Consider the following 25,348-nt stretch of genomic DNA (forward strand, 5'->3'; position numbering starts at 1 on the left):
AGTAGCTTAGCTCTCCGGTGTTTGACTGATAACATGGTAGCTTAGCTCTCCGGTGTTTGACTGATAACATGGTAGCTTAGTTCTCCTGTGTTTGACTGATAACATGGTAGCTTAGTTCTCCGGTGTTTGACTGATAACACGGTAGCTTAGCTCTCCGGTGTTTGACTGATAACATGATAGCTTAGCTAGGGTGACCAAACGTCCTCTTTTACCCGGACATGTCCTCTTTTCACGCCCTGTCCGGGCCGTCCGGGGGGGGTTTATAAATTCATGAGAATGTCCGGCTTTCACGGACCGTTTGCATGTACTTAAATTGACTGGCGCATTGCACAGAATACTACGGTACTCTGTTGCGTGTGTGACGTAATCCCTGAGAAGCTTTGTGGGCGGCTCTACAACTACACTCGCACAAACAGAGGAAGAGGGGACAGAGTGGAGCGCAGCTCACATTCACAATGCCAAATAATGTACTTTTACAGATGAACTGGAGAAGAAATTCCAAATGTACCGACCCGTCGGAACAAATGGGAGGCGAAGTTCAGTAGTGCGCGCACTAAATCCGAAGCCAATGTGTTATAGCGCCCCACTCGACTCGATTGATGTCGCACATGAAGCACTCAAATCAAATCCAGTACTGTGGTGTTTCTACAGACAGGAGTAACCATGGAGCAGTGAAAATATTCCCAATCATAATACAGTACTTTGACTTAAAGCGGGATGGCATGCAAACAAAATTAATCGAGGTTAAATACACCAAATGAGACAGCAGAAACCATTGCACAATAGCTCATTGAAACATGGCAAAAAAAACGATTTGTCTGAAAAGGATATTTGTTAACTGGATTTTCTATTTTCTATTATTTCATATATTTTGTTATTTATTTTTGTCCAGTAAGACTTGAAAAGAGAGCTATTATTTTGTTACAGGTTGATTTTTAAGTAATTATTGTGCCATTGAGATTTGTGAGATAATTCTAGGCATAATCAAGCATGCTGATTGTTAACTTTGGTTTGGTGTGTCTTTGGTTATAGAGAGATATTGTTGTGTTATATACAGTAAAATAATATAAATAATAATTGTATATCCATAGAGAGGAGGCATACTTTAAATATATTAAAACAATAATGCATCTTTGAGTAAACGTTGAGTATATGCATGCGTTGCTCATGGGACGGGGTTGCACGCCGTGCAACCAGTCTGTGAGCAGAAGCATGCACATGCACGGATGTGCACACACGTGCACACAGGAATGCGCTGCACTCGACTGATGCGCCAACTCGCTAAGTACTACTTTGCATAACAATATCGCCGGTCGTCAGGTGTGTTCAAATACGTTCTCAGATACATTCACACAAAACTTGTGAATGAAATGTGTTACATTCCATTCGTAGAGGCAATTAGGCACTGTCTTTAGTCTGTGCTATGCGAGGGAACAACTATGCGCGGGAGCGCGCGCACGGTGCACACGCCGTCATTAAAATATAGTGCAACCAGTCGTCCCATGAGAAACGCATGCCATTAAGTATCTCGAGGCTGGCGGGGCATGTCCTCTTTTTTGGAAATCAAAATATGGTCACCCTAGCTTAGCTCTCCGGTGTTTGATTGATACCACGGTAGCTTAGCTCTCCGGTGTTTGACTGATAACACGGTAGCTTAGCTCTCCGGTGTTTGACTGATAACATGGTAGCTTAGCTCTCCGGTGTTTGACTGATAACACGGTAGCTTAGTTCTCCTGTGTTTGACTGATAACATGATAGCTTAGCTCTCCGGTGCTTGATTGATACCATGGTAGGCTTTGGGAGAGTGTTGTTCATGTTTAAAAGCAGAGAGTTGTATACAATTCATAGTAAATTCATATATAAATCCTGCAGTAGTACCCCAGGAGGAAGAGCAGCAATGCAGGATAAGAGCAGCAAGCAGGTAAAAAGTGGGATATTTAAGACGGCTATGATTGTGTGTTATTTTATGCCTATGTGTTAAATTGTACACAATGTGAAAATTAACCATATGAGTATGTGAACAGTACTGGCTCTGTTTAGTATAGGTCTTAATACCTGAATGCTGTGCAGCGGTTGAAGTACACAACTGCTAACTACTTAAGTAAAAGTAACTATGGTCGTCAGATAGATGTAGTAAAAAGTTTCAAAACACTTTTCTTTTAAATGTAGTAGAGTGAAATTATAAAGTGCTGTATAAATGGAACTACTCAAATACAGTTTACATCTAAAAAATTTACTTGAGAGAAAAGTACTTATTTCCTCTCCGCTCCTGGTAGTTGGTGCAGCTCTCTTACCACTGTCTGATGCACGTCTCCAGCTCTGCGAGGACCTTGCTGTGGAGGCTGTAGATCTCAGGGAGCACACCAAATATCTCCCTCATCCTCTGCTCATCCAGCACCACCTCCCCATCCTCGCCCACCTCCTCCAGCACCGCTGACCTGAAGTCCTGTCCAGAGGAGAGAGGAGGAGGAGGAGAAGAGAGAGGATTAGAGAGGAGCGATAAGAGGAGAGAGATTGAGGCAGAGGGACATGTGTGTGTGTGGTTGGGGGGGGGGGGTGAATGTGAGGAAGGGGAGGGGATTAAGAGAGTAAAGGGAGAAAGGGGGGAGCGAGGAGGGGAGGAGGGTAGGTTTGAATAGGAGGAGAATAAAAGGAAGGAAGGAAGGTCAGATCCTCCTAAACACCCTTCCTGCTCCCCCTCCCATCACCTCCATTCCTCTCCCTCTGCCTTGGGCTTGGGTCCAGGCTTTCAGGAAAGGAAGGCGCTGGTCTGCATGAGGCCTGCACACCTGGTACTGTTGCATAACGACCTTGTGCTCAGTGACACAGTGCCGGCCGCAGGTCCACCGCTCATTACTGCACTGACAAGGTCGAGTTCAAGTGCGATGAGATCTGTGGCGTGACACACAGCACATTCCTTCTCACGTAGAACAGGCGTTTACGGCGAACCTTGCACGGCAGCCAGCTTCGCGAGATCACACGAGAATCCCATGTTGTCACACTTCGAGTTGTGCTCTCGTGCCTGAGACACAGTGGTTTGCACCGATCGTCATCCTTTGATCCTACTGGCAGCTATCGGCAAAGATACTCTGCCGAGTGTTTCTATTTTACATGCCTATTTCAAACTATTTCAAAGGACGACCTCCCAGAGGGATCAGTGTGACAGAACTTTATGGCAGCAGTGTCACAAACCATAATGCCAAAAGCAAGAGGGGTTATGGCACTTCAATGAGACCAGCATCTTGAGAGGAGGTTATTTATCTATGGGGAGAATGAAGGAAAACAGATGAAGCCCTGGTAATCGATTGGGGACGTGTCAGAAATAGCTTAACAAATATCAATAGTCCCCTGTGGGTGAATCTGTCTCGCTCCCTGAACCATAGATATGAAATAAAGCATAATGTGTTTTGGTGAGAATGACTGGAGGCCATCTCTTCTGGTTTTAAGGAAAGCGAGGACATAAAACAAACAGATGGCCTGACTGTCCTGATGATGTGGTGGCAGCAGGTGCTTTTCACCCGTTCATCATGCACCATTGATCGCATCAGAGTTAGCATTCATCACTGCTGCCGCTGGATCAGAGTCCCACTCTATAGGCTCTATGGTTCTTGTCTTCTGGGATATGCAAGCACGCACCACTGACATGCGCACACACACACACACACACACACACACACACGCACGCACGCACGCACGCACGCACGCACGCACGCACGCACGCACACACACACACACACACACACACACACACACACACACACACACACACACACACACACACACACACACACACACACACACACACAGACGCATGCACACACACACACAAACTGACGCACACACGCACACCTGAATAAGAGGAGCGTTACCCTACGTTACTTCTCTCTTCGACTCTCCACCTTAGACCCTCCTCACCCTGCTAAATCAGGCCAGGAGACCACATGATCCGGTTGGTTGAACAGACAGACAGTCACACTTGGTCACACCTTTAATGGGGAAATCTATTTTGAGGAGAACAAGCAGAGGGAGCAACAGGAACAGCGTCTCTGTGAAGACAACAGACCGGTTGCCTCTGTGAAGACAACAGACAGGTTGCCTCTGTGAAGACAACAGACAGGTTGTCTCTGTGAAGACAACAGACAGGTTGCCTCTGTGAGGACAACAGACAGGTTGTCTCTGTGAAGACAACAGACAGGTTGCCTCTGTGAGGACAACAGACAGGTTGCCTCTGTGAGGACAACAGACAGGTTGCCTCTGTGAAGACAACAGACAGGTTGCCTCTGTGAAGACAACAGACAGGTTGTCTCTGTGAAGACAACAGACAGGTTGCCTCTGTGAGGACAACAGACAGGTTGCCTCTGTGAAGACAACAGACAGGTTGCCTCTGTGAAGACAACAGACAGGTTGCCTCTGTGAAGACAACAGACAGGTTGCCTCTGTGAAGACAACAGACAGGTTGCCTCTGTGAAGACAACAGACAGGTTGCCTCTGTGAAGACAACAGACAGGTTGTCTCTGTGAAGACAACAGACAGGTTGCCTCTGTGAGGACAACAGACAGGTTGCCTCTGTGAAGACAACAGACAGGTTGTCTCTGTGAGGACAACATACAGGTTGTCTCTGTGAGGACAACAGACAGGTTGTCTCTGTGAGGACAACAGACAGGTTGCCTCTGTGAAGACAACAGACAGGTTGTCTCTGTGAGGACAACAGACAGGTTGCCTCTGTGAAGACAACAGACAGGTTGCCTCTGTGAAGACAACAGACCGGTTGCCTCTGTGAAGACAACAGACAGGTTTCCTCTGTGAGGACAACAGACAGGTTTCCTCTGTGAAGACAACAGACAGGTTGCCTCTGTGAGGACAACAGACAGGTTGTCTCTGTGAAGACAACAGACAGGTTGCCTCTGTGAGGACAACAGACAGGTTGCCTCTGTGAAGACAACAGACAGGTTGCCTCTGTGAAGACAACAGACAGGTTGTCTCTGTGAAGACAACAGACAGGTTGTCTCTGTGAAGACAACAGACAGGTTGCCTCTGTGAGGACAACAGACAGGTTGCCTCTGTGAAGACAACAGACCGGTTGCCTCTGTGAAGACAACAGACAGGTTGCCTCTGTGAAGACAACAGACAGGTTGCCTCTGTGAAGACAACAGACAGGTTGCCTCTGTGAAGACAACAGACAGGTTGCCTCTGTGAGGACAACAGACAGGTTGCCGCTGTGAGGACAACAGACAGGTTGCCTCTGTGAGGACAACATATAGGTTGTCTCTGTGAAGACAACAGACAGGTTGCCTCTGTGAGGACAACAGACAGGTTGCCTCTGTGAAGACAACAGACAGGTTGCCTCTGTGAAGACAACAGACAGGTTGCCTCTGTGAAGACAACAGACAGGTTGCCTCTGTGAAGACAACAGACAGGTTGCCTCTGTGAAGACAACAGACAGGTTGTCTCTGTGAAGACAACAGACAGGTTGAAAGGTGCTGTTTAGAAAACATGGCTCAGATATTCTATAGTATACTAGTCTATAGGACAGCAGGACAGTATTGTGGAAAAGATAACGGCAGTCAAAGAAGCCACACACTATGATTCAATACATCATTAAAAACTGAACGTTTCAACCTGACAGTCCTGACTGGGTCTTCATGAGGTCTAAAGCTTTATTAATAAAAACGGAACATTTCAACCTGACTGGGCAGAGAAGAGAAGAGCAGAGAAGAGAAGAGCAGAGAATAGAAGAGAAGAGAAGAGAAGAGAAGAGAAGAGAAGAGAAGAGAAGAGAAGAGAAGAGAAGAGAAGAGAAGAGAAGAACAGAGAAGAGAAATCAAATCAAATCAAATCAAATCAAATTTATTTATAAGGCCCGACAACACACGTCAATGTCCCCATGGGCTGTACACATCCTACCCAAACAAGTCAAGAAGAAACATCACATCAAATCAAGAACAAAACAAGAACACCACAAGGTAAAAAAAAATGAAAAAATAATAATAATTCAAAATTCAAAATTTAAAATTTAAAATTTAAAATTTAAAATTTAAATTTTTAATTAAATTAAAATAAATGCAAAATAAATAAAAGCAACACTCCCAGACATACCCCACGCGAAGGTAAGGAAAAGGAAAAACTCACTAAAACCTAGCAATAGGGGGGGGTTACCAGACATGGGAGCAAATAGACATCCTAACTAAACTAGACAGATTAATCTAAGGGTCAGACCCCGATCAGGTGAGATCAGGGTAGGTTGAAGGAGAGAGAGAAAAGATGGGTCTTAAGCAGGGATTTAAAAGCTTCGACAGAGCAGGCGCCCCTGACGACGGCAGGTAATTGGTTCCACAGGTAGGGAGCCCGGTAGACAAAGGCTCTGTGGCCGGCAGATTTCTTTTTAACCCTAGGAATCGATAGAAGCCCCGCATTTTGTGAGCGCAGAGCAAGAGCGGGTGAGTATCAAGAGATGAGATCGGATAGATAGAGCGGTGCAAGCCGATTAAACATTTTGTAGGTGAGGAGTAGCACTTTAAAGTCAGATTGGGCTTGAATAGGAAGCCAGTGTAGGGCGGACAAAACTGGTGTGATGTGATCAAATGTTCTAGTTTTAGTTAGTATCCGTGCAGCCGCATTTTGCACAAGTTGAAGATTTTTTATGCTTGAATTAGGTAGGCCTGAAAAAAGTGCATTACAGTAGTCTAGACGTGATGAGACAAAAGCATGAATTAGGGTTTCAGCATCAGCCAGAGTTAAAATGGGGCGAATTTTTACGATATTACGAAGATGGAAGAAGGCAATTTTGGTGAAATGTTTTATATGTGCATTAAATGAGAGGGAGGAATCAAAAATGATTCCGAGGTTTTTTATGGTGGAGCTCTGGGATACATGACAAGTATCAAAGTTGAGGGAGATGTCCTGAAACAAGCCTCTGTGGTTTGGGGGGCCAAAAATTAACATCTCAGTTTTATCTGCATTAAGGAGTAGAACGTTTTGCGACATCCACTTTTTGATGGCAAGCAGGCAAGCCTCAAGATTTTGTAATTGGGAGGAATCATTTGGCTTAATAGGTATATATACAGTAATTGGGTGTTGTCAGCGTAAAAATGAAAGTTTATGCCAAATTTGCGTATGATATTGCCGAGGGGTAGCATGTAAATCGAAAATAGTAAAGGGCCCAGGACAGAGCCTTGTGGGACCCCACATTGCACTGGGAGGGTCTCAGATGTTAAATCATTATAGAAGAGCTGAGAAGAGCAGAGCAGAGCAGAGAAGAGCAGAGCTGAGAAGTGCAGAGAAGAGCAGAGCAGAGAAGAGCAGAGCTGAGAAGTGCAGAGAAGAGCAGAGCAGAGAAGGGCAGAGCAGAGCAGAGCAAAGAAGAGAAGAGCAGAGAAGAGCTGAGAAGAGAAGTTCAGAGAAGAGCAGAGCAGAGCTGAGAAGTGCAGAGAATAGCAGAGAAGATCAGAGAAGATCAGAGAAGAGCAGAGCAGAGAAGTGCAGAGAAGAGCAGAGCAGAGAAGAGCAGAGCAGAGCTGAGAAGTGCAGAGAAAAGCAGAGCAGAAAAGAGCAGAGCAGAGAAGAGCAGAGCAGAGAAGAGCAGAGCTGAGAAGTGCAGAGAAGAGAAGAGCAGAGCAAAGAGCAGAGCAGAGAAGAGCAGAGCTGTTGAAGATGTTATTAAGAGCAGAGCTTTACTTTACTTTCCATGTGGGGACTAGGTCTGGACATTCTTTGTATTCTTGTTATTCCTTATCAAACAATGGAACAATAGCCAGCATGTTTTCTTCTGGATCTCACTGGTGGTGGTCTCTGACTTTTCCCAGCTGGGAATATGTGTGTGTGGCTGTGTGTGTGTGCGTGTGCATGTGCGTGTGTGTGTGTGTGTGTGTGCGTGTGTGTGTACTTGTAGTACTACATTGTGAGGACCAGTTTGAGTTCTAGTAGCGAGGACCTTTTTCTAAGGGAAGTGAAGCCATTTTGTCCTCACTTTAAAATAGTCCATTTTAGGACCAGGGGTTTAGGATGTAATGTACAGTAGGGTGAAGGGTCATAGGTTAAAGTTGGGGTGAGGGGCTGAAGATATGAATTAAGTAATGTAATAAGTAGTCCAGTAATACAAGAATGTATGTATGTGTGTGTATGTGTGCGTGTGAAAGGAGGCGGCATTGCCTTCATGATAAACAAGGAGTGGTGCGATTTAGGCAACGCAAAGGAATTGTCTAACCACTGCTCCCCAGACCTGGAGTTTATCACGATAAAATGTCGACCCTTCTTCCTCCCAAGAGAGTTAACGTCCATCATCCTCATCGGAGTGTACATTCCACCACACGCAAACACTGGGGTCGCACTTTCAAAACTTCACGACGAGGTAAACAAACAACAGATAGCTAGCGTTGACGCTGCCATTTTGGTTCTGGGTGATTTCAACAGCGCGCGTCTTAAAAAGGTGTTGCCGAATTTCTATCAGCATGTGACCTGTCCCACCAGAGGCGAGAACATATTAGACCATGTATACTCGCAATTTAAGAATGGGTATAAGTCACAGGCTCTTAGTCCATTCGGTAAGTCCGATCACGCCGCAATATTCCTTTTGCCAAAGTATAAACAAAGTCTCAAGCGAACGCCGGTGGTCTCGCGAGAGGTTAAGCGTTGGGCCGTGACGTCAGAGGAGTCACTCCAAGCTGCACTTGAATGCACAGACTGGAGTGTATTCCGTGATAACACAGCCAATATTAACGAATACACTGAAACGGTGCTTGACTATGTCTATACTCTGGTAGAAGAAACAATCCCCTCCACCACAATTAAAATCTACCCAAATCAAAAGCCCTGGGTAGACAAATCCGTCCGTGAGGCTCTGAAAGTGCGCACATCAGCATACAACACCGGGCTGGAGACAGGCAACATGGAAGAACACAAGATGGCAAGATACAACGTCAGGAGAGCAGTAAAAGAGGCTAAACGGCGTTACAGGGATAAAGTTGAACTTCAGTTAGAACAGGCTGACTCTAGAGGCATGTGGCAGGGCCTCAGAACAATGACAGATTACAAAGGCACCTCCCTCAAACTGAACAATGACATCTCCTTAGCAAATGATCTCAATTCCTTCTATGCGAGGTTTGAGGCTGTGAATAAAAACACCAGCCTACAAACCACGGCAATGGGGGGGGGGGGTCTGCTGATGGAGACTCAGTGTTCAGGGTAACAGAGCATGAGGTGAGACGGATCTTTAAAAAAGTGAATATCAGGAAGGCAGCAGGACCGGACGGCATCCCCGGCCGCGTCCTAAAAGTCTGTGCCGACCAACTGGCCCCGGTATTCACTGACATCTTCAACCTGTCCTTGGAACAGGCTGTCATCCCCACCTGTCTGAAGAAGTCCACCATCATCCCTGTACCCAAAAAATCTACGCCCGCTTGCCTCAACGACTACCGCCCTGTAGCCCTCACCTCCATAGCCATGAAGTGCTTTGAGAAGCTAGTGAAGGGCTACATCTGTTCCTCCCTCCCCATCAACCTGGACCCTCTGCAATTTGCATATCGCCCCAACAGGTCCACGGAGGACGCCATAGCCCATGTGCTGCACACAGCAGCATCACACCTGGACAAGAGGCAGGGGAACTATGTGAGAATGCTGTTCATCGACTACAGCTCAGCATTCAACACCATAGTCCCCTCCAAACTCATAGCCAAGCTCAGGGACCTGGGCTTGAACTATGACCTCTGCCAGTGGGTCTTGGACTTCCTGACGGGCAGACCCCAGGTGGTAAGAGCACAGCGGAGCACTGCGTAGCACAGCGGAACAACAACACCATCATCAAATTTGCTGATGACACAGTAGTGGTGGGCCTGATCTCTGCCAACGACGAAAGGGCCTACCTGGAAGAGGTAGAGAACCTGTCACAGTGGTGTCAGGAGAACTGCCTCTCCCTGAACGTCAGCAAAACAAAAGAGATGATTGTGGACTTCAGGAGGTCGGGGGTCAAGGACTACAGCCCCCTCAGCATCGACGGGGCACCGGTTGAGAGAGTGAACAGTTTCAAGTACCTCGGAGCCCACATATCCGAGGATTTGACATGGACCACACACATTGACAGTGTTGTGAAGAAGGCACGACAACGCCTCTACTTCCTCAGGCGCCTAAGGAAGTTCCAAGTCAGTCAGAAGATCCTTAGGAACTTCTACTCATGTACAATAGAGAGCATCCTGACTGGCAACATCACCTCCTGGTTTGGGAATAGCACTGCACAAGACCGTAGCAGACTACAAAGAGTGACACGTTCAGCCGAACGCACAATTGGAGGGGGGCTTCCCACCCTCCAGAACATTTACAACAAGCGGTGCAAGGGGAAGGCTAAGAGAATTATTAAGGACTCGAGCCACCCGAACAACTGCCTCTTTGAACTGCTGCGGTCAGGCAAGCGATACCGGAGTCTTAAGGCGAGCACAGAAAGACTCAGAAGAAGCTTCTATCCCCAGGCCATCAGGCTGCTAAACGAACAATAAACACTATGCAACAACCATCAAATGCACACAGCACACACACCCACACGCACACACTCACTTAAACAAACAACACACTGCAGCACCCACTCTCCACACTTTAAATCACACAAACACACTTTATATTTATTGATAAAGGATTTGCACTACAACTCGTACACCTACTGTAAATTGTACCTAAATTGCACCTCATCCTATTTCTGCCCTGCACTATATAGTATTGTATATTAGTACACTACACAGTATTGTATATTATATGGTAACTCAGTTACGTCTACTCTGCATCGAACATTGTACATATGTCTATACTGAACACTGTGACCAAATTTTTTTACTTCTTTTTTACTTTTTTTTTTTTAACTTTTTTACTTCTAATTTACATGCTATACTATGTTATTTTATTTCATACTTATCTTGTCTTGCACAGTCTCTGGAGCGTAACAGTAAGAAGCATTTTGTATAAAAGTATTCTGTACTTCTGTATGACAACTATTAAAGAAACTTGAAACTTGTGCGTGTGTGCATGCATGTGTCTGTGTGTTTGTGTGTGTATGTCTGTGTCTAAATATTCTTGTCTGGAATACTACTATCATGGAATGCTGAGTCGGTGTGTATCAACCAGGGAATCATTATTATTATTATTATATATATATATATATATATTTATAGCATTTTCAGCTTTTTTGGTCAACGCAGGACCTTTTAGCCATGCAGGACCGATAGAGGAGAGAGGGTGAAACGGGAGGAGAAGAGGGGAAGACATGCGGCATATGGCCACCGGGTCGGGGAATCGAACCCCGGGCGACCGCTTCGCGACTCAGCTCGCTATGTGGTGTGCTACTGGAGCGCCCCACCCAGGGAATCATTTTTAAGAAATGTCACAGTCTTATGATCATATTTACCAATATCTCAAGAGGCCACTTACTTAAGGTGCCCTTAAGAAACAGAAACCTGGACTGCGCCTATGCATTATGCAACAGTATGATGAAAAAGGGTTGAATTTCACACTTGAAAGGTAGCTGAAAGATTCAAACAGCTGGCATAACATTATTGGGAGAGAGGATATGTTTCCTTCAATATACAAAGTAGGGCTGTCTGACCTCGACTTAAGAGATTCTTAGTTGTCTAATAGTCATAGGACTTTGTCGACTAATCAATTAGTTGATTTAATTGAGTTGTTGTGAGAACTCTTTTTAAATCTAGTTACCAGAGATTGATTGATTGAAAACTTTATTAACATATTGCAGAATGGGTACAGTACAGTACAGCTCAATACATACAATTGTTAAGGGGATGCAGACCAGAGAAAGACTTTCATCTTGTTTACATCAGGGTCCCCCATTTTCAATTCATCATAACATGACATACACAACATACAGATAGACAGTACTACTACATCTATACATTTATGACATGTGCTTATGATTTTCAGGAAATAACTAAAAAAGCATGTAAAAAAGCATGAACACAACTAATCGGGGCGACAGTGGCTTAAGAGGTAGAGCAAGTCAAGTCAAGAGTTTTATTTGTCACAGCATACAAGCATACAGTGAAATGCGGGAGGTCATGCCCGCAGTGATTGTGCAATAATACAAGTAATAAGATAAGACATTTGTGCAATAATACAAGTAATAAGAATAAGACATAACAGGTATAATGTACATAATGTTTACAAAAAGCATGGTAAAAGACATTGTAGTGGCCGCTTGTCGCTCCCCAATGAATCGACAAGCGTCCACGATGCACCTGCAATTAATGATCTACTCAGTCCCAAAGTTTGTGATGTAAATATGGAATGTCCCAAGTTGCTGCTGTTTACAGGGTTTATTGTTGTCCAAAGGTGAATGATGGTGAATGAAGGGTTAAATCAGAACAGTTGTCAATTGCTCCATTGTCAGTTCCAAACGGTGAGACAGGTAGAAAAATGTATCCTCATCACAGGTGCATGAGATTACAGTAAGTAGCTAGGCTATTTATAGAAGAGGGGCTATAATGGAGGCGGTGAGCTCTCTAGTGTTCAAACATAAATAAGACACTATTCTAACCAAAATAATAATAATATTAATAACCAAAACACTCATATTGCCTTTACAGACATGCTAAGGTCCTGCGATGCAATACAATGTTAGCTACAGATTAGGCACTGAGTCTTATGTACACTACTATACAATACTATACTATACAATCTACAGTTATACTAAATATCCTTATGCTATCTTGCTATATCCATCTATTTACTATACAAGAACCACTCCCGTTCTTTATTTTTTCCTTTTAAAGTGACCTTTTCATTTTGTAAAGTGACCGTTGAGTGTGAGCGTGTGCAGCATGTGTGTGTATGTGTGTGTGTGTGTTCGTGCTAAAGTGACTGTTAAGGCGCTCCCATAGTCCAGCAGACTGTACACAGAGCAGACTCCGCGGAGGTCCGCGCGGACTCTTTGAGCCTTCATAGTCGAGCGGACCTCCGCGGACCAATTTCCTACATGTCATTCTATGTTATCTCCGTTTCCAATATTTCGAAATAAAACTGGCAATTTTACACACCATTTAGAAAAGCCATTCAAACATCTCTCTTGGCACAGAGCGAGTGTTCAGAGTAAAATGCAGATCGGCGTCACATTAAATGCAGTTCGATGTCAACCAAAACGCCGAGCAGCGTTTTGTGTGACACCAAGTCAGCGGCGCGGATGTCCGCGCGTCAGAAAATAGGAGCTTCCCACCTGTGGGTCTGCTGTCCGCTGAGATCAAAGCTCCGCGGAGTCTGCTCTGTGTACAGTCTGCTGGACTATGGGAGCGCCTTTAGTGTGTGAGCGTATACAGTGTGTGTGTTGTGTGTGTTCTCATGTGTGCTTGTGTGTGGAGAGTTCAGTGTTCAAGACTCTGATGGCCTGGGGGAAGAAGCTGAGCCGAAGTCTCTCTGTCCTAGTTGCTGGTGTGCAGGCTGTTGTTGGGGTGGTGAGGGTCTCTCATTATTCTGCAGGCTCTGGATTTGCACCTCTTGTTATATAAGTCCTGCAGGGGTGGTAGTGCAATACCTGTAGTGCGCTCACTACGAGCGCACCACTCTCTGTAGGGCCTTCTTGTCCTGTGCCTTGCTGTTTCCATACCAGGCAGTGATGTTTCCAGTCAAGATGCTCTCTACAGCTCCGGAGTAGAAGGATTGGAGTATCTTCCCCGATACTCTGAACTTCCTTAACTGTCTCAGGTGGTAGAGGTGCTGCTTCGCCTTTTTTACGACTGAGTCTATGTGTGTTGGCCATGTCAGGTCCTCTGAGATGTGGACCCCCAGGTACTTAAAGCTGCTCACCTTGTCCACGGTAGCCCCGTTTATCCTCAGTGGTGTGTGTGTCCCCTGCTGTGTTCTCCTAAAATCCATGATCAGCTCCTTGGTTTTACCAATGTTCAGGAGCAGGCTGTTGTCCTGACACCAGAGTACCAGTGCATCAACCTCCTCCCGGTAGGCCTTCTCGTCGTTGTCAGAGATCAGCCCCACCACCACTGTGTCGTCCGCAAACTTCACTATGGAGTTGGAGCTGAACTTGGCCACACAGTCATGTGTGTAGAGTGAATACAGCAGGGGGCTCAGAACACAGCCCTGGGGGGACCCGATACTCCGGGTGATGGTGTTGGAGGTCTGACCCCCCACCCTGACCGCCTGAGGCCTTTCACTCAGAAAGTCCAGTATCCAGGCGCTCAGAGCGGAGCTCAGACCCAGCTCGATCAGCTTGTCCACCAGTCTGGTGGGGACTATGGTGTTGAACGCTGAGCTATAGTCAATGAACAACAGTCTCACATAGCCCCCCTTCTGGCTGTCTAGGTGAGAGAGGGTGCTGTGTAGTACCTGAGAGACTGCATCGACAGTGGACCTGTTTGGCCTGTATGCAAATTGCAAAGGGTCCATATCACTGGGTAGGGAGGCACAAATGTAATCCTTAACCAGCTTCTCAAAACATTTCATGACCACAGAGGTGAGTGCCACCGGTCTGTAGTCATTAAGACCTGCTGGGGAGGATTTTTTTGGTACCGGGATTATAGTGGACACCTTGAAGCAGGCAGGGACCACGGACTCAGCCAGGGATAGATTAAATATGGTGGTGAACACTGGGGCTAGCTGGTTAGCACAGGACTTAAGTATCCGTCCTGTTATCCCATCTGGGCCAGCTGCTTTTCTGATGTTCACCCGCATAAATGCTCTTCTCACACTGTGTTCCGTCAATGAGAGAGTGCCCCCCCCGCGGATGCCCCCCCCCTCCACGACGACCGGTGCGTCAGTGATGTTGTTAGCATGTGAGCTAGCGTCGCTACTGTTTGCACCGAACCGTGCGTAAAAGGAGTTGAGTTGGTCCGCAAGAGAGGCGTCGGCACTCCCTATTGATGGGGCGCTGACTTTGTAGTCAGTTATCGTCCGTAGTCCTCGCCATAAACCTCTTGTGTCGTTCTGGCCCATTTGTGCCTCCATCTTGTCAGCGTATGTCTTCTTAGCAAGCTTTACAGGCCTGCGCAGAGTATAGACTGTAGCCTTATACTCCATATTTCCTGACGCTCTGCCCAGGTTATAAGCAGTGGTGCGAGCATTCAGGGCCACTCGGATAGTATTGTCAACCCACGGTTTCTGGTTCGGGAAGACCCGAACCTTTTTCATGGGTACAATGCTATCTGCTAGTGTTGTTATAAAGCTAACAACAACCTGAGCGAACTCACTGACGTCACTTGAGCTCGACTGAAACATCAGCCAGTCTACGTCATCAAGTGCGTCCTGTAGCGTGGCCTCTGATTGGTCGGACCACTTCTTTACCTGTCGTGTCACGTGATCTCTGCCGGTAGGCGGGGATAAGCAAGATGGCATCGTGATCAGATGTGCTCGTTGCTCCAGCTAATGGAGGGCCCGGTACTGCATTGTAACCGGCTCTAAACGGGGTGTAACAGTGATCAAGCGTATTTCCTCCCCTGGTGGTGCAAACAAAAGTTTGGCATCACTTTCTTCAGATTTGCCTGATTGAAATCGCCAGCTATTATCATGGCTGCGTCTGGGTGCTTGATCTGTTGTTTGTTTACATGTCCCTGTAGGTCCGCCAGGGCCCTGGCGGTATCCGCTTGTGGTGGAATGTACACCGCCGTCATGATTATGGCGGTGAATACTCTGGGGAGGTCAAACGGGTGACATTGTATGGACGGATGTTCTAGGTCCGGCGAGCATGAACGAGAAAGTATTTTTACTTCCTTGGGGCTGACCCATTTGTTGTTGGTCAGGAGACAGACACCCCCGCCGATACTCTTGCCGGACTCTTCTGTGCGGTCTGCTCGGAAGACGGAGAAGGAATCCGACGGAGAGATGATGTGATCTGGAGTTGTTGCTTTTAGCCATGTCTCCGTGAAACACATGATGTTGCAATCCCTCACGTCTCGATCGAAGCGGACCCTCTCTCGGAGATCGTCCATCTTATTCTCCAGCAGTTGTCTGGTAATCAGAAGGTTCCCGGTTCCTCTTAAGCCCTAGCCATATTTTCAGAAAATTCGCCTAAAAATACATACCTAAGTAAATGGAAGATTGCTCCACTTCTACAAGGTCCATTTGCATGTTCTTGGTATCTAGGGACATCTATGGATCTCAGGGAATGTGTCTGTAACTGAGGGGTACAATTCCCTGACTGTATTGATAAGTATGGTATCATTAAACCACTACCGCTTGTACTTTAACTTCTGGCCATCCAGTACATGATATAGATATGATGAACACTTTCCCACCTGATGAAACGAAGTCCACACAAATGTATAAATCGAATATTTTATATAGCAAAGGGTATATACAACGTTCACTTAATGACATTTATGATTTGAAATGCACTTGTAAGGCAAATGAGTATTCGTAGGTAAATCAACATTCAATGTCCAATCTCTGGTTACGCAGGGAGCAAGTATACAACCTGGTTCTTTAGGGGACTATAGCGATGGTACTTAAATGATTATAGCTGGATACACTAAAGGGGGGGGTCCCGCTGGTTGTAAGTCAGTAGGGGGGGGGGTTAGGAGAGCCGCTGGCGGCATCCCATCTGGCTGACGATTTCTTGGGAGAATTCAGAGTGCTGAACACGGTGCCCACAGAACCTCGGTCCACAGATGAATACAGCTGGGCCCTCTGGTGGACGGTAGCTGCCGGTCCACAACGAAGAGACGTGAGGCGACCTCACTCGGGGTAGAGCGCCGTCTCACCTGGACTCCTCTCGGGGGGGTAGTTCCAACACTCAGCAGTGTTGGCTGTTATCCATGGCATAATCAAAGCACCCAAAGCACGTAGATAATCCAAGCCGTGGAGGGCTCGCCGTCGTCCGGGTAAAGTAATCCAATGTACAGGTCCACTCGTCCTGGCCCGGAGCTCCTCGGATGCAAGCACCACACGTGGTCTGCCCAGCCTGGTTAAGACTCTAGATAACGCCAGGAACGATGGGGGTACTGCTCACTTTATAACTCTAACCGAACGATGCACCATACATAATAGACTATTATTAACTTAATAGAAATACGTCCCACTCGACGGTATAGTGCCAAACTATGACAATTCAACTATTAATCCACACGATGTCTCAATGCCTATTCTGAGGCCAAGTAGGCCATACTGCACCACACGTGCGTCGTGGGTGAGGCTTCACGTCTGTTACTAGGTTGGAGGGTAAAGGACTAATGGACTAAAAGAAAGTTCTACTTTACTTGCGCCATATATATATGCGCTGTGAACAAATAGTACCATTCGTATTTCGCCAGACGTATTCCTACGCGGAACCGGGCTTGTAACGACATGTTCGTCGGCACGATTGAACTTGAACCAAGGGGCTTGGCTGCTGGCGCCAGGTTCTCGTCCAATGGTAGAATGAAACTATTATGGGCTGTTAGTAGACTAAAGGGATATTCAGTGTATATATACAAGGAATATACAGGGGATATCAAACGATATACAAATACTATTAAATATATATCCATAAATAAATATATATATTCGGTTTAATCTGATCCTTCACAACAGCCGCCCCCTAATTAGTCCCACCTAATTAGCTAAGCAGAGACAGATTAACCGCACTGTCTACCACTCAAGGTCCGCTGTAAGGGTCAGTCAACTCACAAAGTCATGGGGTCATGGTCGTCATCGATAGTGTCTGGGAGTCTGGGCAGTTCTATTAGCCTCGCCACGGGTCGTGTGTAAGTTCGCCCTTGGACGAGTACTTCAGCTGCTCGGACCTTGCCATCGGCACCGGTGATCACTTTGCTTACGCGGCCAGCCGGCCACATAGCTCTGGGTAGTGACTGGTCGATAATCATGACGACTGTTCCTTCTGTCAAATTGTCTCTCTCTTTTACCCACTTCTGGCGGGTCTGTAGAGACGGTAGGTAGTGGAGTAGGAAGCTGTTCCAAAACTTGTCAGCTAGTACTTGACTGTACCTCCACATTCTTCGGCCGTTCGCTTCTTCAGGCCTGTACATTGTCTGGGGTAGCGCGGGGTCTAGCCGCCCCATCAAGAGTGTGTTGGGGGTGACTGGGTCGACATCTGCTACATCACTGGAGACGTAGCCGAGGGGCTTGGAGTTCAATACTCCCTCGATCTCCGTGAGGACTGTCATTAGGACTTCTTCCGCCACAGTCTGGGCCCCAAGCACGGCGTACAGGGCTGTCTTTATAGAACGTACTTCTCGTTCCCAGGTTCCACCGAAGTGGGGTGCGTTCGGGGGATTAAACTGGAAGTCAATCTGGGATGGAGCGAGGTGGGTCTTAAGTTCTGGGCCCATAGCTTGGAAGCTCTCTCTCAGCTCTCTTTCTCCGCCTTTGAAGTTTGTCCCGTGATCAGACAACAATGTAGACGGTTTTCCTTTCCGTGATGTGAATCTTCGGAAGGCCATAAGGAATGAGTCTGTGCTCATGGTCGGAAGGAGTTCGATATGTATCGCTCTGGTGGTCATGCATTTGAATACAATACCCCACCGCTTCTCGGTTCCTCTTCCTTTCTTTATATACAACGGGCCAAAACAGTCCATGCCTGTGGAGTGGAATGGCTTGTCGCCGAGTCGGAGGCGACAGGGAGGTAGGTCAGCCATCCGGGGTATGCTGGGCTGCGCGCGCCACTTTCGGCAGTCTAGACAGGTTCGCTGGAAGCGTTGCACCGCTTCTCTTCCTTGAAGTATCCAATAGCGACGTCTGATCTCCGCGAAGACTCTCTCTGCTCCTGCGTGGTGTACATCCTCGTCGTATTTCTTTATGATCAGCTCTGTGACCTTGTGTCGGCTGTTCAAGACTATCGGGTACTTAACGTCATCCGGTAGATCGGGGGCTCTCCGCAGACGACCACCCACTCTGATGAGATTATGGGCGTCGCTCTCGGGTGCCAGGTGGAGCAGTCTGCTGTCTGATGGGACGGGCTTTCCTCCCTGTAGACAGTCTAGCTCGTCGGGGAACGAGTCTCTCTGGGCTCGTTGTAGTAGAAGAAGTTCTGCTTCTTCGTAGTCAGCTGCTGAAATGTCGGCAGTGGACTGAATCTCTGGGTGGTGCCACAGGAATGTCTTTAGCTGCGCACTCTGTAGGGTAATGCAATCATCTATGTTGGGGTCTGTGGAGGCGACTGTGCTCAGTCCACAGAACATAGGTTTCTTGTTCTCAGCCTCCTCTTTACTTGCTTCCCGTGGGGTGGGCGTAGGCCACTCTTCTTCCGGGAGCTTGAGGAATTCTGGTCCGTCACTGTAGATGTTGCGACGGGTGAGGTCATCCAGGGACATTCCCCGGGTGATGACGTCAGCTGGGTTGTGTTTGGTGTCCACATACCGCCAGCTCGCTGCTTCTGTTAACTCTTGAATCTCGGTGACTCTGACTCCCACGAAGACCTTGTATCTGCATGAATCAGACTTGATCCATGTGAGTACTGTCGTGGAATCTGACCACAAGATTGTTCTGTGCACCGGAATGGTGAGTTCACGTTGGATTAACGTGGCTAGATGCGCTCCTGCTAGGGCTGCGCAGAGCTCTAGACGCGGGATAGATTGTTGCTTTCGTGGGGCTATTCTTGAGCGAGCCAGGATGAAAGCAGTGTGTATCTCTCCTCCCTTCTCTTGGGCACGCAAGTAGGCCACCGATCCATAGGCTACTTCGGAGGCGTCACTGAAGACGTGTAGATCCATCTTGCATGTCTCTGGCCTCACTGTGGGTGGGAAGTAGCTGCGGCGTATATTAACGCCTGGGAGTGAGCGGAGCTCCGTCTCCCACTCTCTCCATGTGGAGGCAAGGTGTGCGGGTATTGGGTCGTCCCAGCCCTGGTCCTTGTCCCATAGTGCTCGTACAATCATCTTTGCCCTGGTGGTGTAAGGTAGAATACATCCCAATGGGTCATATTGTCTGGCGAGTGTTCTGTACACACTCCGTCTGGTGGGCGGTGTGGCAATGTATGACGCCGTGGATGGCTGATACATCGGCGAGCGTTGGGGGAGAGGCCTCCTAGGCGAGTCTCCTCTTGCGCCTCTCTGTGGGCTGGTACCGGCAGGGTACCATGGCCCGCTGGTCCAGGTGCTATTCCTTGGGGCTGGTCGTGCGTCATGCTCACCCGTGAATAGAGTCGGGGGTCTGTAGCGCAGCGCCGCGGGGGTATAGCCTGGGCTGTACTGGACCTCCTGGTCCGGTGGAGTACTGTGCTGTCGTCGGGCTTGGTTCTCCTCCTCTCCCTCTTCTTCTTCTATCAGGTCCTCTAGATCCTGTAGTCGTTTATTTAGCTTCTCCGCAGTGTATGCCGCTCCTTCCTTGTAGCTGGGTCTCGCTTGGACCGGTCTGGGAAGGGGGTCTGCGGGGGGTATAGGCTTGGTCTGTTGGTCAAGTTCAGGGTCGCTTGCTCGGTTAGGAGACGCTGCCCTTGACTGTTGTCTCGACGAGTTCCTTGAACCCCTGGCGGAGGGAGAGGGTGTTGCCCTGGGGATCAGCCGCTCCATTAGCCGCGCCCGTAACTTGTCGCGCTCGGCTTGTAGTCTGTCGCGCTCGCCCTGTAGTCTGTCGCGCTCGGTTTCGCGCTGGATGAGATCGATGTTGCGCTCTGCTTCTCTTTGGGCACCGTCAGCGGCGCGCTGGGCGTCGGCCCGGTCTCTTGCCATATTCTCTTCCGTCTGAAGGCGTCTCATCTCCAGGCGTCTGCGCTCTTCTTCGCTCCGTCGTTGCGCTTGGAGTTGTTCGCGCTCGCTAAGCGTCTGTGCTTAGAGTCGATCGCGTTCACCCTGAAGTCGATCGCGTTCACCCTGAAGTCGATCGCGTTCACCCTGAAGTCGATCGCGTTCGGTAGAGGCTGTCAGGCTGGCGAGGAACGCCTGTGATAGCATCCTCGCCGCTTCGCTGGGGGAAGACGGTTGTAGAGGTGAGCCGCTCCTGGCGGTACTCGTTGGGGAGTCCCGGAGCTCTATTTCCTCTGCGCTCTCCTCCTCTTCTTCCGTGCAGAGTTCTCTCTCTGTAGGGTTGTCTTCCTCCCGGGGCTGGTCGGGGACTACTTCTTCGGTATTGGCGGGGGGTAAAGGCATGTCAGCTCCCTCCTGGTCCCCACCATGAGCTTGGTCAGTTACATTAGAACCCACTAGGGCCTCTGTGGTCGGGGTAACCTGTTCGTTAAGGTCAGACATAATTTTTACCGCGTTTACCGTTTGTCGAAGGCTAGGTAGTTGACTGACAGCGTAATCCTCTAAGTACTGAGGTGGCTGTCGTCTGCGCTGCGGGCGTTCTACGTTAGGAGGACCGTTTCGTGGAGTGTTCATCATAGGCCATTTCAATATTAATAACACTATATTAATATTACACTAGTTACCCTCCGGCTCGAAGGACCAATTGTAACTGAGGGGTACAATTCCCTGACTGTATTGATAAGTATGGTATCATTAAACCACTACCGCTTGTACTTTAACTTCTGGCCATCCAGTACATGATATAGATATGATGAACACTTTCCCACCTGATGAAACGAAGTCCACACAAATGTATAAATCGAATATTTTATATAGCAAAGGGTATATACAACGTTCACTTAATGACATTTATGATTTGAAATGCACTTGTAAGGCAAATGAGTATTCATAGGTAAATCAACATTGAATGTCCAATCTCTGGTTACGCAGGGAGCAAGTATACAACCTGGTTCTTTAGGGGACTATAGCGATGGTACTTAAATGATTATAGCTGGATACACTAAAGGGGGGGGTCCCGCTGGTTGTAAGTCAGTAGGGGGGGGGGGTTAGGAGAGCCGCTGGCGGTATCCCATCTGGCCGACGATTTCTTGGGAGAATTCAGAGTGCTGAACACGGTGCCCACAGAACCTCGGTCCACAGATGAATACAGCTGGGCCCTCTGGTGGACGGTAGCTGCCGGTCCACAACGAAGAGACGTGAGGCGACCTCACTCGGGGTAGAGCGCCGTCTCACCTGGACTCCTCTCGGGGGGGTAGTTCCAACACTCAGCAGTGTTGGCTGTTATCCATGGCATAATCAAAGCACCCAAAGCACGTAGATAATCCAAGCCGTGGAGGGCTCGCCGTCGTCCGGGTAAAGTAATCCAATGTACAGGTCCACTCGTCCTGGCCCGGAGCTCCTCGGATGCAAGCACCACACGTGGTCTGCCCAGCCTGGTTAAGACTCTAGATAACGCCAGGAACGATGGGGGTACTGCTCACTTTATAACTCTAACCGAACGATGCACCATACATAATAGACTATTATTAACTTAATAGAAATACGTCCCACTCGACGGTATAGTGCCAAACTATGACAATTCAACTATTAATCCACACGATGTCTCAATGCCTATTCTGAGGCCAAGTAGGCCATACTGCACCACACGTGCGTCGTGGGTGAGGCTTCACGTCTGTTACTAGGTTGGAGGGTAAAGGACTAATGGACTAAAAGAAAGTTCTACTTTACTTGCGCCATATATATATGCGCTGTGAACAAATAGTACCATTCGTATTTCGCCAGACGTATTCCTACGCGGAACCGGGCTTGTAACGACATGTTCGTCGGCACGATTGAACTTGAACCAAGGGGCTTGGCTGCTGGCGCCAGGTTCTCGTCCAATGGTAGAATGAAACTATTATGGGCTGTTAGTAGACTAAAGGGATATTCAGTGTATATATACAAGGAATATACAGGGGATATCAAACGATATACAAATACTATTAAATATATATCCATAAATAAATATATATATTCGGTTTAATCTGATCCTTCACAACAGTGTCTGTTACTAGGCTTGAGTAAATTCTAATGAACCAAAGGAGAATATCAATTTTCTTTTATTTACCTTTTTTCATCTTTGATGGTGAATAACACCATGCTAGCATTGACCAGACGTGAAAGGAAGTGTAGTTCTATGAAATTCAAAAGCCCATCGAAAGCCCTGGGTCTCTTCTCTCAAAAGACTACACTCAAGTTAGGCTGTGCCATGTCCTCGCGTCAATACTGTATGTGCCTTTTTCCGACTCGATGCGCTGAGATTTCTATAAACTCATATTTCGCTAATAACACTTAAAATCATTGGAAAATATACACTGTGACTGCTGTTTTGACAGGGTTAGGGTATTTACTCTTGGCTACATTTGAAAAAGAAATGCAACATTAATTAATACATTCTGTATTGATCGATTTATGGCGTGATATGAATCTCGGCCCTGTACCGGGCCCATCAGGCTTAAGGGGTTACCACCTTGCATGGTTGCCGACTAAGACCAAACCCACCAAATAATCGACTAAGAGGGGACAGCCCTGATACAAAGGATGAGTGCACAGGAATAAAAAAATATTTTAAACACAAAGAGGAACGAATGAAAGGTTCTGAGCTGCTCATGAAGGCTAACGTCAAGGCTATTTCCTATGTCCATACTGACTTACAGTCTTTGAATCTCAACACACAGTCAGCAACTGATTAGTACAATTCAGTAGAATGATGAGACGGCACATGGATCATCATTAACGTGTACAGTATGTATAATATTTGCATCGCTCAGCTGTTTAATAGAATCACATTACACAAGAGTGCCTGCTTTTGTATTCAAATGAACCAATCATAAATCACGGTGAGGGGACAGATAAGTGATTCAGGTTGTGACCACATTCAAGGTTATATGGTACGGGCTGAGTGATGGTCTTTTCTCCATTCTACCTGTCAGGTTCAGCCACACACACACACACACACACACACACACACACACACACACACACACACACACACACACACACACACACACACACACACACACACACACACACACACACACACACACACACACACACACACACACACACACACACACACACACACACACACACACACACACACACACACACACACACACACACAATACCTCCATATGACAAAATGCCATCATCCAAATAGCATCTCTGCCAAATAGCACCACTCTTGAAATCATTTGCCCTACCTGCCCTCACCATATATAGTCTCGACTGCAAGACGATCCTTTGAGATCGAAATCAACCAATTGAAATCTCTAGAAGTGTGTGTTTCAATGTCCCAGAGCTGAAGGTCGTGTCCCAGTGGTCACCGTCCTCCCTCTGGACTCCGCAGGGTGTCATCAGAACGTTTGTTTTGACAGGCGGCAAATGAGGAGTGATGGAAACAGTTGACAACAGCTGTCTCTGAGGCACGGCTGACCACTGCTCACCTTCATCCTGCTTTAGTTCCGCTCCAAACTAAGCTTTCCCCCTCTGTCAATACCATCGTGAACGTCAAGTATCAGTTGGAACAGAGTAGCCTATACTGAATGCGTTACTTTTACTTACCAGTATAGACTTTAGGGCTGTCCCCGAATAAGGATTTTGATAGTCGACTTTGATTGGCCGAAATTTGCAGATAGTCGACTGGTACAGGGCGTGTACAGGCCGGGTGTGTACAGGGTGTGTACAAATAAAAAAAGAATAATTAGACTTAAAAGAAGAAAAAAAAATGTGTGTCCTCTGCAAAATCATGCAATTGATCCACTGATGGATACATCTTGATATTTGTCTAGTCTAGTGTGTTCATTAGACGGGTGAAATCCTCTTTCAGTGCCTCTGTGCCCATATAATATATATATATATTTTTGCATTCGACTAAGAGTTGGCAGTCGACTACGGCTCCTTTCGATCGATTAGGTGACTATTCGACTAATCGGGGTCAGCCCTAATAGACTTCGTTTTGGGTAATTATTTCCAGTAGCGAGATCTAACATTTTACTGTAGCCTATGTGCCAGAAATGCAGATAATAAATTTGCTTTGCTTTGATTCCTGACATGGTACATATAGGGGAAATTATGCAATACCAATTTCATGTTTTAGTCTGGTATCAGCTCAAAGTCTGATACCGGTATCCATAATCGGTTCATCCTTACTCCAAACATTGCTTGTTGCTTAGGGAACCTTAAAGGGAAATTCATGATCCATACACCTCAGTTCTCCTCAGAGCTCAGCTGAGTGCTTGGTGTCAGGTGGCCCTGAGGAAATTCATGATCCATACACCTCAGTTCTCCTCAGAGCTCAGCTGAGTGCTTGGTGTCAGGTGGCCCTGAGGACGTGTGGTGATGTGACACCCTGTACACACCCGGCCTGTACACACCCGGCCTGTACACACCCTGTACACACCAGGGGCATCGTTTTGGCATGGCAAGGTATGGCACTCGCCATACCTTTGCAAATAAATATGTATGTGTGTATTTGCGATTATACATGCGCAGGATGTGTGTATTTGCCATGTCTCGCCCCTTCATCAACGGAGGCCGACACACAGTATTCCAATACACATCTCACTACATCCTGCACATGTATAATCGCGGGAGGGGGCCGGGGGTGTGGTCTTTTGTGTGTAACCTGGACTCGCAAT

General features: G+C 47.2%; 1 protein-coding gene across 1 annotated transcript in view; it reads right to left on the reverse strand.

Annotated features, from left to right (window-relative positions):
- Positions 1-25,348, reverse strand: part of fgd5a (FYVE, RhoGEF and PH domain containing 5a) — a 181,556-nt gene that overhangs the window by 73,246 nt on the left and 82,962 nt on the right. The window contains exons 5-6 of the mRNA XM_084315770.1: positions 2,926-2,965; positions 2,295-2,446 (exon numbers count right to left, since the gene is read on the reverse strand). Coding sequence (XP_084171896.1) covers positions 2,295-2,446; positions 2,926-2,965 — 192 coding nt within the window. The remainder of the gene's footprint in view (positions 1-2,294; positions 2,447-2,925; positions 2,966-25,348) is intronic.

This window comes from Notolepis coatsorum (assembly GCF_963971535.1).
Source record: "Notolepis coatsorum genome assembly, chromosome: 6".
Taxonomy (NCBI): Eukaryota; Metazoa; Chordata; class Actinopteri; order Aulopiformes; family Paralepididae; genus Notolepis; species Notolepis coatsorum.